This window comes from Drosophila erecta, unplaced genomic scaffold (genome assembly GCF_003286155.1).
Source record: "Drosophila erecta strain 14021-0224.00,06,07 unplaced genomic scaffold, DereRS2 tig00000055-arrow-pilon, whole genome shotgun sequence".
Classification (NCBI taxonomy): Eukaryota; Metazoa; Arthropoda; class Insecta; order Diptera; family Drosophilidae; genus Drosophila; species Drosophila erecta.
Genome location: NW_020825200.1, coordinates 14,866,148 through 14,882,384, shown reverse-complemented (window position 1 = coordinate 14,882,384; position 16,237 = coordinate 14,866,148). Strand labels below are relative to the sequence as shown.

At 45.2% G+C, this 16,237-nt stretch overlaps 2 protein-coding genes across 2 annotated transcripts; both read left to right on the top strand.

Annotated features, from left to right (window-relative positions):
- Positions 1-210: 210 nt before the first annotated feature.
- On the top strand, positions 211-3,960 carry LOC6543285 (signal transducing adapter molecule 1). Its single transcript, XM_001969867.3, has 4 exons — positions 211-588; positions 1,063-1,340; positions 1,402-2,605; positions 2,667-3,960. Exons 1-4 carry the CDS (start codon positions 546-548, stop codon positions 3,203-3,205), a joined length of 2,064 nt encoding a protein of 687 aa, XP_001969903.1. The 5' UTR covers positions 211-545; the 3' UTR covers positions 3,206-3,960.
- Positions 3,961-10,407: 6,447 nt separating this feature from the next.
- On the top strand, positions 10,408-10,876 carry LOC6542972. Its single transcript, XM_001969866.2, has one exon. It carries the CDS (start codon positions 10,460-10,462, stop codon positions 10,874-10,876), a length of 417 nt encoding a protein of 138 aa, XP_001969902.1. The 5' UTR covers positions 10,408-10,459.
- Positions 10,877-16,237: the final 5,361 nt, after the last annotated feature.

Here is a 16,237-nt window from a genome sequence, read left to right as displayed (position 1 = left end):
TAGACAAAAGTTGCAGAGATTTGCAAAGAAAATTATTTAATAAACGATAACCACTAGTGCTTAAATCAAGAATCGAGAAGTATGTTTATATATTTAGTTTTCTCAATTTATATATACTCAATTTCAATAAAATCTCATATATAAATAACTAATAATATAGGTCTCGAATACCCCTAATTAACCTGCAAGGCTTAGGGGCAAAAAAAATCCGTTGGATTCCCGACTATACACAATCTGGCCACACTTGCCATTAGTCATTTTTTACACAATAAACGTAAATTAAGCGAATTTGCAAGCGCTATTTGGAAATACTTGCAAGATTGGAGTGATATAAGCAGCCCATAAGGCATTTGGAGAAAAGCAAAAAGGTTTCCGCAGGTGGAAGGACGCAATACCGGGCTTTGTGACGCCGTGACGCACTGAAAATCGATTGGACTGGAAAAACAACACGGAAACCAGACAAAGATCAACTGATTTGGATTTTATTGACCCCGGGGCAACGCAAATTATTGGCAGGTAGCTGAGCGAGCGGTTTGGTCATAAAGATGGGAATCTTTGGGCAGTCGTCGCCATTCGATGCCGACGTGGGTGAGTTCCATCTATCGATAAGCTGGTGGGCTGGCCAATTGGCCGCGTTGGGGGTTCCAACTGGACTGCACCACGGACCAGTGCGTTTCATAGTTTTCTATTCTTATCTGCGGCTTTAGCACCAGCACATCACCCCCTTTGTCCTGCTTTCCCTTTGAACCCGATTCCCAATTCCCAAGCAGACAACAAAGAAAGTCATGTGAGATGCTGTGCGCAGCTCTGCGTCGTTCGTTGAACTTCTTATTGGAGTTGTTAAATGGCAGTCGCTGACCTTGAGTGACGTAGCACCCGCAGAACCTCACACCCCCACCTCCGCCCCCTTCCCTAATGCAATTTAGCTAGTTTCCGATTGTATTGATTTTCTTTAGCTGCAATCAGTTTTCAAACAGCCTTATCTTTGTTTTGCTGTGACTCAGAGCCCAATTTGTATTTGACTGATAAGCTAATGCGGTTCATTCCTTTCTTATTTTATAGAAAAGGCCACCAGCGAGACAAACACCAACGATAACTGGTCTCTGATTCTGGATGTCTGCGACAAGGTAACGACCAATCCTCGCCTGGCCAAGGATTGCCTGAAGGCGGTGATGCGCCGCATGGGCCACACCGATCCCCACGTGGTGATGCAGGCGATTACGCTACTAGATGCCCTGTCCAATAACTGTGGAAAACCCCTCCATTTGGAGGTGGCTTCACGTGACTTTGAGACTGAGTTCCGTCGTCTGTTGGCCAAAGCTCAGCCAAAGGTTTCTCTGGTGAGTACAAACCGTATAAATTCACTTATTTCCCTTCTGAAGACTGTTTTATGACTCGCAGAAAATGCGCCAAGTGCTCAAGAACTGGGCCGAAAACGACTACAAGAATGATCGAGAGCTCGACTTGATACCCGCACTCTACGCCAAGCTGCGCCTAGAAGGATACGATTTCAAGAATTTGGGCGATAAGCCCAGCAAGACGGTTGCCGAGAAGGCCGCCGCCCTGCCCAAAGATCCGAATGTGGTCAGCAGCCAGCAGGAGGAGGACGACATCGCCAAGGCCATCGAATTATCGTTGAAGGAGAACAAGGGCAGCCCAAAAACCGGGAGTGGAGCAAGCACCGGCACTGCGAGTGCTTATCCCTCGTTGTATCCATCCTTCGCTGGAACCGGTTCTAGCGCCCCGAGCGGCGAGGCCAGCTCCGCTCCTGCGCCAGAGCCGAGAAAGGTTCGAGCTCTGTATGATTTCGAGGCTGCGGAGGAGAACGAATTGACCTTCTTTGCCGGCGAGATCATTCATGTGCTGGATGATAGCGATCCAAACTGGTGGAAGGGATACAATCAGCGCGGCGAGGGTCTCTTCCCCTCGAACTTTGTCACTGCCGATCTGTCCGTCGATCCCGAGCGGCTGGACATCAATCAGCAGCATAATTCGGCCGCCGCCGCCGGGCAACGAGAGTTGGATTCCGCTGCGGCACTGCAGCAAAAGACTGAAGCAGCAGCTGCTGCCGCCGCAGCTCAGCCCGTGGAGATCGACGAGTCAAAGATCGACCGGCTGCTGCATCTGCTGCACGAGGCCAATCCCGAAGATCCTTCGCAGGACAGCGACGAAATGCTGCAATTGGAGCAGGAGGTCCATCAGATGGGTCCGCTGATCGACGCCGAGCTGGAACGCGTCGACCGTAAGCATGCTCAACTGACACAGCTCTCCAGCGATCTTGTGGACGCCATTAATCTGTACCATACCTTGATGCGGGACGATCGAGCTGCTGCTGGTCATTTTGCCGCCACTGCTGGCGGCTTCATGCCTGGACTGGCTGGGTTTCCGGGTGCCGCTCTGTACGGTGCTCCAGGTTATCCTGCAGCGGGTGGTTTTCCACCGACCCAAAACTATCCGGGCATGCACTCGATGCCATATGGCCCCGTACCAAATGCTCCCACTGCTGCTCCATCGCAGGCCCCTGGAGCTCCTGGTGGATATCTGGGTCAACCGCAGGGACAGGTGCCACTGCCCTATCAGAACGGACATGCCGCACAGATGAACTGTTAGTAGAATATAATATTAATTGCATTTTCGTATAGTAACCTTTTCAATCGTCTTTCCAGCGCTGCCAACCCATTTGACTCAACCAACTGGCACTGCACCTCTGCCCCAGCCAATTTACACTCAGCCCACACCCGTGACCACCCAACAGCAGCAGCAACCACTACCCCAGCATCCTCAGCAGCCGCCACAGCAGCAACCCCAGCAGCCCCCACAGCATCCCCAGAACACCTACCACATCGACCCCCAGTCGCAGTACGCCCAACTTCCGCCCGCAGTCACACAAATCCAGCAGCCGCAGCAGCCACCGGCTCCGCACGCTTACATGTCGCCGCAGCATCAGCAGGCACCGCCGCCACAGGGATACCAGCCAGGACCAAATCTGTATGCACCAAACGGATCGCCGGCTGTCGTCAACCCACAGAGCTACATGTCCCCACAGCAGCAGCAGCACCCACCACCACACGATCAGTTTAGCCAGCTGCACCAGCAGATGGCCGCCATGTCCATGGCTGGTGGCCCGCCAGTTGGGGCGCCCGGCTATCACATGCAGAACGATGCTGTCAAGAACAACATTCCTATCTACCAGCAGCAGCGGTAAGACCGCTGGAATAAAACAGAGACCTTCACTTGGTTCGCTTTTGGTTGTCTCCATTCTGGCAAAAGGATCCAAACGCGTATGTTAATTTCGGATAACTTGCAGAGGAACGCAAGTTGTCAAATCTATGCTATGTATATTCTGTGGGCCGAGAAGAGCCAATGTCAGTGAACCAAAAATGTCGACTATCCATAAATATAAAGAGAGAAGCCAAATTAATTTCAAGTGTACCCTTACCATTTTTCTTATTTTATATTTTATAACACACTTTCTGGCCAACGAAACGATATTTTTTCTGGAAGTAAGGTAAACAAGTCGAAAAAATATATATACAATATAAATAATCTGTATTCAACGTATAACTTTGTATTTAGTGCAGGGGAGATAACTATAATGTATTATGTTTATTGTACGGATTATATGATAAATCTAACGAAACGAATCACATTCATTAAATTCATAAAATATACTAAGTAAAGCATGTCTTTAAAGCTTGTAGCTTCCACTTGTGATTTAGTAAACCTTGTCAATCTTTTTCAGCTCTGAAGACCGCATATGAATCGTTTCCAAGAAGTTTTCGAAAAGCGGATTAAGAAAATTCCAATAATGTTGACTAGTCAAAAACACAGCTGAATGGCGAGCATAGTTATCCGATGCTTACTTATTGTTTACTTATTCCTCACTTGAATCTTTTGTTTATTTTTATGATATTTATTTAATTTACTTTTTACTATCGATGCAATAAAACATGAAAGCAAAACTCGTTATATTGTTCTAAGAATCTGAAACAATCGAGAACGAGATTTAGATTTGCACCCGTTTCTTACCTAACGAGCTTAGCTCCAATAGCTTATCCCCTTTTCACGGAAACCCCCATCCGCACGTGTCAGCGCGCTTTTCAAAAGAGATTCCAATATATTTGAGACAAGCTTTGCCACATGCCACTGTCTCGCAATCCGGCAAACATGCAACAATTCAGCAAATTTCCATCCGGCGTTCAGTGGCACAAATATCCTGTGAAATAAACTGTCAAAACGGGGCAGACAGCCCCTGAGCCTGGTGCCTGGTAAATAGAAAATGCCAATGAATGCGGAGTGTCACCTGGAGTGAACCAGGCCAGGAGACGGGCGCAGAGGCTATGCAAATATTTGTTGATTGTTGATTTCTATGGGCTGGTAGTTGGGTGTTGTCTAGCTGCAAAAATGTCAACAAATGCATGGGTATTTTTGAAATTAATTGATTTTGCTGGCCTTGCACGCTTACAGCGAATGGGAGTGTGAGTGTGAGTGGGAGTGGGCTGGGAAATTGGGGTCGTGGGAAAATCCTGCCCAGCGAACACCTGAACCTTGTTCGTCCTGTGCCCTTGGGCTGTGCAATTGTGTGCTGTGCTGTTGCCTTTGTGGAGCAGTTTCCGTTTGGCTCGTCGTCAACTTTGATGGCTCAGTTTTGCTCAGTTTCGTTCTCGATTTGATTATTCCGCCGGGTGATTTGCATTTTGTGCCGCTGCATCTGTATCCTTCAAGTCGGATGGCATTAATCAGAAACAACTGGCTCAAGGACGACCCTTCAACCCACCGCCTCTCGCGCGGAACGGAGATGTCTGCTCCCGCTGCCGCTTTCGCTTCCAGCTACCCACTTCCTTTATTTTCTTTATTTTTTCAACACTTGGCAATAAAATCAAATGATGCGGGCATCGTAAAGCTTCGCGCCTCTCGCGTTTTCTATGTCGTAAAAGTCGACACGTTACCATTATTGCGTTATGTATCGCATTGCCATTTTTGTCCCTTGGCTGCAAATCCCCGCCTCCATGGGCCACGCACCACGGACCACGGCCACGAATCCTGGCTTCCTGGCCAGCGGATTGTGGCCTTTAAAGCGGCATAAATGATTCCCTTTTTGCAGCTCTTCATTCACCGACGCGAATGCCTCAAAATATTTACCCGCGCTGAAAATCTAATAAAAAAAATTGTTGAAAAAACCCGGACAGCAATGGGGTGAAGAAAAAATATTTATGGCCATTTGCTTTTGATATTTATTCAATGGTCTATTGTTTGCCGATAAGCTGTGAATAGTTTTTGTTTTGTTCAGTTTTTTTTTGTTTTGTTGGTCGTTGTTTAGTCAACAGTTAGTTAGGTTCTAAAATCCAACAGAAAAAAATAAAAATAGTCGTTCATCGAGGGCCTAAATTGCTGAATATTTAATATTGAACGACGGTTAAATTCTCAAAAGATAATTTAAGCCTCAGCGAAAATGTTGAAAATACAAAGGTAGATCGACTTACAGTGAAAATACAACCAGAGATTTAAGTTTTAGTCCTTTGTCTACAATTATGAACTAATGTTACATGCAGTTAGTTATTTGCAATGTCTTACTCGCTTTCTTATGTACTTTTGAGGATAATGCATTTTCAGCATGCATGTTTTTCAGCCTCATGTTCCTTGTGTAAAACAGCAAACAAGTTTTACAACGTCAACATTTTGCTGCCACATGAAAAATTGTGCGGCGCATTGGAAACCATTTGCCCAATAACTAGCCACAATCGCAATTTTCCCCGCATATGCAAGTGGCACGTTGACTGGGGAAAACTATTTATTATTTGCACACTTTCCACAAGGTCACGGTGCATTCCTTCCCAGCTCTTCCGAGCATTTCGCTTTTGCTCAAATTGTTTCTGGGAAGCGTAGTTCGAATCTAACAGTCATGAGCTGGCAAAGTTTTTCCAGGAGAAAACTTGTTTTTGCATGAAAATTGGCTGAGAAAACTGCACATAACACACAATATGCAGCTGGAGCGACTTTATATCGCCACTTTTGAAGGCTTCCAGCAGCTTGCTCATTTATTTTCATTTATTTGTATTTGCTAACCAAATAGATGGAGTCCTGGGAAAACAGGACAAAACACAGGGAAATGGAAAATGGGAAAAGCCTAAATGCCATGCATTTGCATACTCTTTGTTCTGCTGTTGCCTGCCATGTTTTATTTTATTTATTCTTTGCCTTTGCCAGAACACAACACTCACGTGTCTCCATCGCATTCCATGTGCTTACCTTGGATTCCCAGTTCATCATGCATTAATTAACGATTCCATTCAACTTCCATCGCAGCTCACTTGAGTCGTGCGAACGGCGAGCACACAAACTTCAGCGAACAGCTTGCACTGCATTTGGATAAGTCCTACTTGAGCACCCTACAAGCATCCAGGAGTGGGATACCATGCTCCTTGGAGGCCAGTGATGGCAGGCAGCAGTTCGTCCTCGGCTTGCAGTGGCACATTTCAGAAATTAATGCCTGAAAACGTATTTAAGAGCTTCGTTGTCTTGTGCCTACTAACTTTAAATATACAATTAGGAAAATTCCATAAAGACTTAGGAATCCCTATAAAATATATAGTCGTATTTAAAAGCTTCGTTGTCATGTGCTTACTTACTTTAAATATACAATTAAGAAAATTCCTTAAAGACTTAGGAATCCCTTATGTTAAAGAAGAAATAGCAAAACTTAGTAAACATATATAGACATATTTAAAAGCTTCGTTGTCCTGTATTTACTAACTTTAAATATACAATTAAGAAAATTCCTTAAAGACTTAGGAATCCCTTATGTTAAAGAAGAAATAGCAAACATAGTAAAAAAAACCTTGAAAATAACTTAGCCTTAAGTTTGGCAAATAATAATAATAACGTCAGAAGACTTAAAAGATTTCACGTGCTAGATCTGCCTGACAGGCATTAAGTATTAAAACTTGTTATGCACAGATTAATTTAATCTGTTAATTTAAGATTGATTATAAAATGTACTTCTTGTCATACTTGCGTAAGACAGATTGTAAATAAGAAGAGAACAAAAATTAAGAAAATAGGGAATATCACACATCAAATGCATAAGTAACACATTTCTTATAGAGGTGGCATGAAAGTGGGAAAGGCCATCACTGGTGGGCGTTGGCACAGTGGGCGGGGCAGTGCTACTGGTAGGTCGTGCTGCTTCTAAATCACAAACACTGCCACACACTCGTCCACCAGCTGCATATTGACTTTCGCTGAAGTTGAGCGCGTGATTGAGCCAATGAGTGATTGGAGAGCTGTGAATGATTGAAAGCCTTTGTCTGAGTGTAATTTAATTAAACAAATCAAAGTTGTGCGACGGGGTGGGAGCTGGACCCGTGCCATCCGTGCATCCGAGTGTTTTTCTGTTAATTGAAAATACGTTCAACGAACGCGAACAAATATGCCGACAGCTGGGGGAGGGGCTGGGCTTGTGGGCGGGGCTGGGTGGCGCTGGGTGCTTTTCGTGGCATTAAATAATTAAGGGGGAAATTCGAATACTCGGCTGGGTTGCCCATTGCCGCCTCTTGGGCCCCGTATTATTCCACTTTTTGCGGGAATTTGTGTTTGGTAATTGTGTTTGTTATCGCGTTCTATTTGTGTTTAATTATGTGCACCACCACCTCGTCCAAATGTTATAAATATAAAATCAAATACTTATGCACGAGGTGTTTTTCTTTGCTTCCGGTGTGCGGTGCACATTACCAAAATTAAACATGTGGCCATTTTGAAATGTACCCATTTGCTGTGTAAGCACTTTCCCTTATTGTGGTAAACGTTTCAATGGTTTTGTTTCTGTGTTGATTGACTGCTTTTACTTACATGATCGAGCGTAACTGGAAGAAAACAAACATATACATATGTGGTGTGGAATAGCGGCTGCCTTCAACATGTTGCATGCGTTTCAATGAATTGTCATTATACTTTATGAGCAGCGGGCATAGAAAGGCTGCGCATTGTTTGCCACCATGCAGCAATCCTGCCGGTGCTTAACACATTTCCCGAGCAGGATAACTTGGCTTTGATGCATCCCAGCCACTTGCAGCTGCCGCTGACACATTTCCGAACTGGCAGCAGCACTCAGAGAGGCGTCATTAGGAAAGTGATGGGACAAAAGAATTTGCTGGGTCCATATTGGAAACTTATTCGCCGGCAGGACTGCCAGGACTCCCAGGACTCTCAGGACTGCAACTAACAGGACGAGCGAGGCGACGGCAGCTTAGTTTGACGCACGAGGCGATGTGGATGGGTGCAAAGTGGATTTAGTGCCGAAAGGGTCCGAGGCAAGTAAGTTGTATGCAAATTGCATGTTGCACATACCCACTGGAAGGGGGCGCAGCAAAGATAAATTACTTTCCAAGTGCAGAGGCAGCAATGCTCTGTGCTGTATGCATATATACTATATACATATACTGCTTGGACGGCCCGAAATGCAAATGGGCTTTCCCTGCACTCGAACTGCCTGATGATGGCTTTCTGATTTGCTTGGGCGAAACAAGTTTCCCAAGTGCAAGTTTTTAGATCGCTTTGCCTTTGGGCTTTTCTGTTTGGCAGCTTGTATATTATTTGTTAATTGATATGTCGCCAGAAGTTTGCCTCTGTGCTATACAACTTTGTAATGCCCGAATCATTGCAAATCTCTTAAAAATGGGTTCGTTCCTCTGCCTGCCACTGAAAGCTGCGAACTCACTTTAACAGCTATCTGCTCTCCACCAAGAAATCACCTTAAACATGCATATGGTCGAGGAGCAGCAGCAATCAAATTGTAAAGCAAAGGAACCCAACGAATTTATTGGACTAAACGAACTCGAATACCAGGAACCAGGTTTGCGTCTACCTCAGCAAAAAGCACAGAAATAGTGCCAGAAGTGGCAAAAAGTCGGGGTAGCACAGGTGCAGCTGGCCGAAGCTGGGGTTTGTTTAACTATTTTCTATTCATTTATGCATTTTGCTAATAAAAATTTCATTTTTGCTTAACTAAGTGAAACGAGAAGGTTCAAAGCAGAGCAGGCAACTCTGACAAACGCTCGGCGAACAATGAAGGCTTTTATCTTGGCCGACTGTTGTTTGGTCAAGCCTTTCCGCCCGTACAGTGGTCCCTGGCTATGCAACGCCAGTTCTCCCATCGCGCCATTCAGTGGCTGGCCATAAAACGAAATCAGTTGGCGTATAATTTCGCTTTGCCTTCGCCCCCAAAAATTATTTGCACTGTACTTCCGCTTTTGTGCCCGTTGTCTTGTTGCCTAGATAACATTTCCGCCATGCCCCTTTGTGCTGCTCCTTTTCGGTTCCTGTTTGTTTGCAAACATTTTTTAAATTGTTTGCTGTAATTTGTTTCCGGACCCAGACAACAACAAAAACCAAAAACACAAAAAACGAAAACATAAAAAATAGGCAAATGGCCCTTGCGCCATTTTTCGAGCTCCTTCTTTTGGCCAACAGACGCAGTAACAGCAGTCGCTTTGTATTTTTTGCGATTAAAAAATTATAATTTCAATGCTTGTCTGCCGTTTGGTTCAGCACGTTTGGTCCTTCTTTTTAACTTGATTTTTCCTGCCAAATGGCGGCGACAGCTGTGGGTATACGAGTATGTCCTATAAATCCAATTAATCGGGAAACCCCCGGAAAACCGGTGCCTCCACTATCTCCAATTTGGCAGCACGTTTCCAGGACTTTTATTAGTTTCACTTTTTCCGCGAGAATTTATGGCGCATTTTGTACATCTATGCGAATGTTTTACAGCTGTGTGTGGGCATAAAGCATTTCATTGTTTGATTGGCTTGTTGCAGTTGTAGCCATCGCACAGTTTTAAGTTCGAACTCAAATGGTGCGATAAGAACGGGTAAAAGATACAATGGGGGGAATTTCAGGGGAATTATTTTAATATCAATTACAGCAGTTATTAAGTCTTATTATTTGGCTAAATTCCTGTTTACTTTGCTGTACATTCGCCTGCATTGTAAAAGTGCCGGACTGCGTCATTTGTTGACTTGTACAAGTATATGTATCCATTTGTAAGCAAACACTGACGTCATTCTGACGTCGTTCTAATTCCGAGCGAACTGAAAATATTTAAATGAAAATAAAGCTTGCCACGTGCTGCACTCGAATGCAATCGGAAGTCACGTAGCACGCTGACTCAAAGTTTGCAGCGCAAATAGTGAAAGTGGCGCGAAATCTAAAATTAAATAAAGCTTGTAATTTGACAAAGTTATTAATAAGATAGCTTTGCCCGGTGTTTCGCAAAATTCCGTTGCAATCGTGCTGGCTTAAACGTCAGCAAAGCTGAAAACTGAAAACCGAAATCCGAAATCCGAGGAACCGCTCGCACATCACGTAGAAATGCTTGAACTTCTGTTTGAACGGAAATCGCCCGGTGTCAGTTAAAAACCTAATTAGCTGCAGGTCGGACGCAAAGTTCTCGGTTCATAAAATGAGTCTCCCGGTATCCATGCTGCTCCTCCTGTGCCTCATCTGCATCCAGCGCTCGCGACAGCAACCTCCCCCGAATCCGGAACCTCTGGCGGATAATGGCATTTACACACCCGCCCTGGAGGACGACCTGGACTGGACGGGCGCCAACTGGCAGCTGGTGGTCCGCTTTCTGATGCAGCGCCAGCAGCTGCGTTTCTGCATCGCACTGGCCAGATTCGACGAGCAGCTGGTGCCCGGCACAGCCTGCCAGGCGCTGTTGGCCAACGGCCCGCTCATGGCCAACTGCGATATTGGTAACATCGAGGATCTGACCATGACCTTGCGCTACGCCTTCGGCGAAATTCTGCTCGACACGAGTCGAAAGTGTCGTCCTGGCCTGGAGCTCTTTGGAGTTCGCTGCCGGCGGAGGGCTTAGCCTGGGGATAGGCTTTAGTGAATCCTACTACTTTATTCCGAAAATTAAAGTGCGGCGAAAACTAAACGCACCACTGCCCGATAACACAATTTATGTTAGCATTAATTTAATAGATATAAGCCTTATTCTCTGAAATACAGGAAATGTGAAGTTTTCTTAGTTCGTACGCAAATATAATTATCGAACAAAACGACGCATATTTGAACTAAATCCGATCACTGTAACACTTTTTATAAAGCATTGAATAAAGATAAAAAAAGCGGAAGGGAGATATTTATTACTTTAGCATTGGCTAATATAACTAATGAATATTGATGCGATTCCATGTGCAGATCCGGCGCTGAGCCAAGTGATGCCAGAATAACTGCATTAGTCTAAACTAATAACTAATAAATTAGTTACTAATGGAGAAGCGCAACATTTTTGCCAGCTGCTGAATCTACTAATTGTTCCCATTTCCATTTCGTCTCCTAAGTGCATTGCTAATTCACTTTATTGAGCAATTTTTCATCGTCTGCCCTGCGCTGTCCCCTGTCATTTCAATATGTCAATAAAAATCAGAATCTAACACGCCGCCGTCCCCGATCCGCTGCCACTGAAAACTGGGTGAAGGACTGAGTCCGAGTGGCGAGTGCCGAGTCCTGAGTCCTGAGTCCTTGCCGAGTGCAGTGCCGCCCTGACAAATGACGATTATAATTTGTAAAATGCGCCCATCTAGTTGTCCGCCCGGATCGTCAGGTCCCCAGATCCCCAGATCCTTGTCGCACCCCCGATATGTTCGACTTGTGGCCTAGATGTTGCTGTCCGGCTCTCTGGCCCATTCCCGTGCACTTCCACTCTCGGATTCAGTTCAGTTCATTGCAATTGTTGTTGCAATTAGCAGAAGCGATGGGCGGGCATTTTCCGGGCGGCAATATAAGCACAACTGATGGTTTCAACTGATGGCAAAATTGCACAGCGCAAATGGCCGATGGTCGTGGGTGGATAGAGTCGTATTGTTGCATTTGGCAATTACCGGCAAATGTTTAGAGCACAGCTCCAGTGCAGAGTTTTCCAATTTCAATCGGAGCTGTGTGATATCTTTTTCAATCGATTTGCAAGACATCTTCGCACACAAAAAGTGCGGCACACGCCCAAACGGAGCTGTCAACACAATAAACGCTTTCCAAATCAGTTTTCGCAATGACATTAATGGGATTTGTGCATTGAAGTGCATTTTGGCTAACATTATGCGAGGCAACAAAATGTTTGTCTAGCTGAATGGAAATGGTCTAAAAAATTGAAGTTTCTAACCATAGGAATTGTTTTTGAAGTCATGGAAAGTCCTTTTAAGTATTTATTAAAAGCGTAAATTAATATGATCTCTGTATGATCACTTTCAACATCGCTTTTCAATGTTTTTTCAGCAATTTTATAAATTTGGTTTATAACTATAGGGTGGAGAAACAGGTGAATGTAGACCAAACGCGCATATAAATTTAAACAAGTTTCTAAATTGAGTTCCATTGGCTTTGGCAGCGACTGTTGTTTAAGCGTTTATCCGCCACTTTCGAGGACTCTTCAAGCTGCACCCCAAATTATGGACAACTTTGCTCCGGCGCGGCCAAAGCTAAATGCAAATTAATGAATTGTTTAAAGTACTTAAAATATTTACGCTCAAAGCAAGTGGATGAGCACTGCCACGCCCACCGCCCCTCCGCGGACCAGCTTGAATCCAGGACGCTGTGCGCGTGGGCTGCTGACCAATGAATATGCAAACGAACCGCCACGGACACTCCTTCCGCCAAGTTCGTTATGAGGCAGCATAAGGTCAAGGAGCAAAGGCAGTTGACAATGGGCGGACATTCCAAACGCCTCAGTTGTTGTCTGTCCTAAGGAACAAATAATTCAATAAATATACTGTTAATACACAGCGGCGTGACTAAGGAAAGCAGGGAAAGACTCCAAGTTATCCAGCTGCAACTGCTGAGAAAGCGTGATCCTTGCAGCCTCTGGCCCACGGTGCGTATACGCGTTGTGTCGAAGGGTCATTAAGGCAGCGAACTGAGAGCTGAGCTGCTGTTTACGCAGCGAGGAGTGGCAGCAATGGGAAATCTGGAAACACCAGAGGACGACAGTGGCAACAGACTGTCCTGCGACTTCTGGTGCCACCCGTGTCCTGCTGAGCGCCCTGCTCCTTCGTGCCGCCCACTGCTTTTCCAACTGGCGGCTGACTGTTAATGCGGCGCCCCTCGTTCGTAAAATATGCATAAACAAATGGAACGAACTGACTGACTTTGCCCCTTGCTCTTCGTCCTGCAGCTCTTCAGTTCTTTAGTTCTGCAGTTCTCAGTTCGAGTAATTAAATTTCACTGGAGATTCCTTGCATTTCCTGCTCTGATTTCGCCGAGCCACCGAACTCGCAGATTCCCCGCGCTATTTGCATTGAGAAAGTGAAAAATCTATTAATGAAACGCGTCTGGCAATAATTTATGCAGCAGTAAGCCGATATCATGTTGATAAGGCGGAAGGCCCCTTAAATTGGTCTTGGCCATGCGCCGGGCGGGTCGGAATGTCCGCGAGCATGGGGTCAAATGTCTTCGACGCTCCGCTGGCAAATGAGATCGAACAAGATGGCAATCACTGCCCGACTCCCTTCTGCATCCTTTGAATCGCAGCGGGCGGAGGCAGCACTACAAACTGGCACCAACTGATTGCGTTATCGCAAGGACACAAGGAGGACAAAGGAATCGATGCTTTTGGCCAACAATATCAAGGGCCACATGGAAATACTCATGGAAAGCTGTAACGCTTGTAGTCTAACTTCAACCGACCAAAGTGCTAGGGACTAGTTCACTAGTTCACTTATGTGCTGTGGTAAGAGAAAATCCTTTTTTGGTTAGAGTTACTAACTTACTGTAGTACTCTATTAAACATAACATATCAGTTATGTATAGGGAAACACACACTTGTTTTTTCATTAATTCGATGTAATTGAATTATTTAGAATACAATGCAGTATTCATTGTTTATGTTTTTATTAATGCCACTAATTGTTGTGCAATTAAAGTCAACTCAGCTTAAATGAATTAATGTGCATGTTTTCAGAGGTATGTTCGCCCACCTTCAGTTTTTTCATTTCGCTCGGCTGAAGCGCCGTGAGGCATCGCAATCGACTGGTGTGTCGGGTGGCAGGTGGCAAGTGGCAAGTGGCAAGTGGCAAGGATGTGCGGCCAGTGTGTGCGTGCGATCCATTCGGCGGGCTCTTCAAGACTCATTTATGACCAGCATCGCTGGTCACTTTTTATGCATTTTCCCACGCTGTTTACTTTGTATACAAACGAGTGGCACTTACTTATTTTGTGCCACATAATGAGCGCTCCTGATGGTCGCTTATAAATTATAAAGCATTCCGCCACACAGACACACACACTGGCTGTCGTCCAATAAACTTACCGCTCACACCCACCCAATTTGATTTGTATGGCTTTTCAATTTGTGCTCTGGTGCTCTTTGGTTTCATGGCACTCCGCTGGCTGGGTGCTCGTATTTCCTTTTTGCTGCATTTGCCATTGTATAAATTTTTGGTATTTGCGCCAATTTCATTCCAAATTGAGCGCTGCCCACAGTCGTTTATTTTTAATGCACCCAGGCCATCCAAACATCCAAACATCCCAACCCAACCCAAGCCAACCGAAACGGAACGGAACGGAACGAAGCCAGGCAGTATGGACATGGGCTGGTCCCCGCAAGGATGTGGAGCAGGTGGGGATTGGGTGGGTGTGCCACATCAGTAGTTGATTTTTTTCCGCTTTCAGCTTGCCTTGCCTTTACTTTCCAATTCCCATTTCTCTATTGTGGACTAGCAGAGGGATTTCGGCTTTATTTGGTCGTATGTCTGCTTTTGGGAACGGAACACGTGTTGATTTGCCGCACCGTAATACTTAACCAAGTTCTAGCAACTGCAACTGCAAATGCAACTCAATATCAATTTTGGGTTTTATTTAAAATCCATTGTGGAAAACGACGATCCCCAAAAGTGCACTGGTAAGAGCATCCGAATTGCGTTGCACCGCCCACATGGAATCGCATTTTTTCCCAATTTGGTCCTTTGTGTTATTTGCAGTGTGCATTTTGGACATTATGTCCTGCCGCATGCCAAACACTCGCTGCACAGCAGGACACTCAGGCGAATTGCAGTGGCTGCCACTGGATGGGAGGATGGGCGGATGGGAGGCATCCCTGCAAGCAGTCGGATTAGTTGGCCAAAACGCAGCCGAAGGCGAAGGCGAAGGAGGGCCCCAAGTGCGCTCAAGATTTATGGCTCATGGTCCTCTGCTGCTGCGGTTGTGCGGGGGAGGGGGGAATGGCCAACTACTTGGGAGCTGTGGAGCCATCAAATACAATCAAATTGATTGCCTTTTTTGTATGCCAGTGCCGCCAGCAGGCAGCGCTGCCCTATAATGCGATTTTGATTTTTTATTAATTTCTTAATTCGCAATTAGTTAATGACTGGCCGGGGGCAAGTAGCATGCCCCCAATGGCGCCCAGCAAAAGGGGCCACAGCAAAAGGTCGTCATACACGTATAGCACACATACAGCGAATTTGGAATGCGGAAAGGGGCCAAATAAATAACAAAATGGCGTTCTTCAATATCCGGCGAGCGGAAATTTCAATAAGGCCGCCAAGGGAGGCTTCTTGGCTGTAATCAGGATGTGAGCTCAAATGACTGGGCGAAAAAGTGTGTGCGGCAATCAAACCTCGTGTATGTGGGCCGCGTGGGGCGTGGCAAGTTTTGAATTAGTTGCGCCGAGAATTTCTGCATAAATCATTTCCTGTTTGTGTCAAAGGAACACAAAAAAAAGAACAAAAAACGCGCAAAAAAGCGACAAAAATCGAAAAGGAAAAATGAAGACTGAAGATAAAAGCCTCGCAAAGACAACGACGACGGACTGGAATAAAAAATAAAAAGCCAAAAGCGAGGGAAGCTCCAAAATGACATGACAAAGTCAAAGCGACGAGCAGAAATGAGAGCAAGACAAAGCAAACAGCAACAATAACATTAAATTAGCATTTTTTATTACTTGTAGTTTTCGTTGCCCTTTGCTACATTCCTTTGTGTGTGCTTTTTTATTCCGTTTCATTGCCAGCTATTTGCATAAGTTGACACAAGCAGCTACTAAGTAATATTGCGCATTCGCCATGTTGGCCGGCGGCTTTAACTGGAAAATGCGTGAGTACAAACGTCAGTTATGATCAAATAAATAATTGCTTAGACTTGCATGTTCTTACACAACGCTTACAGAAAGCCGAAGCTTTGCACCACTTTTATAGAGATATTTTCACTTTAGCTCAAACTGAAATTTGGACGATCCTCTGGC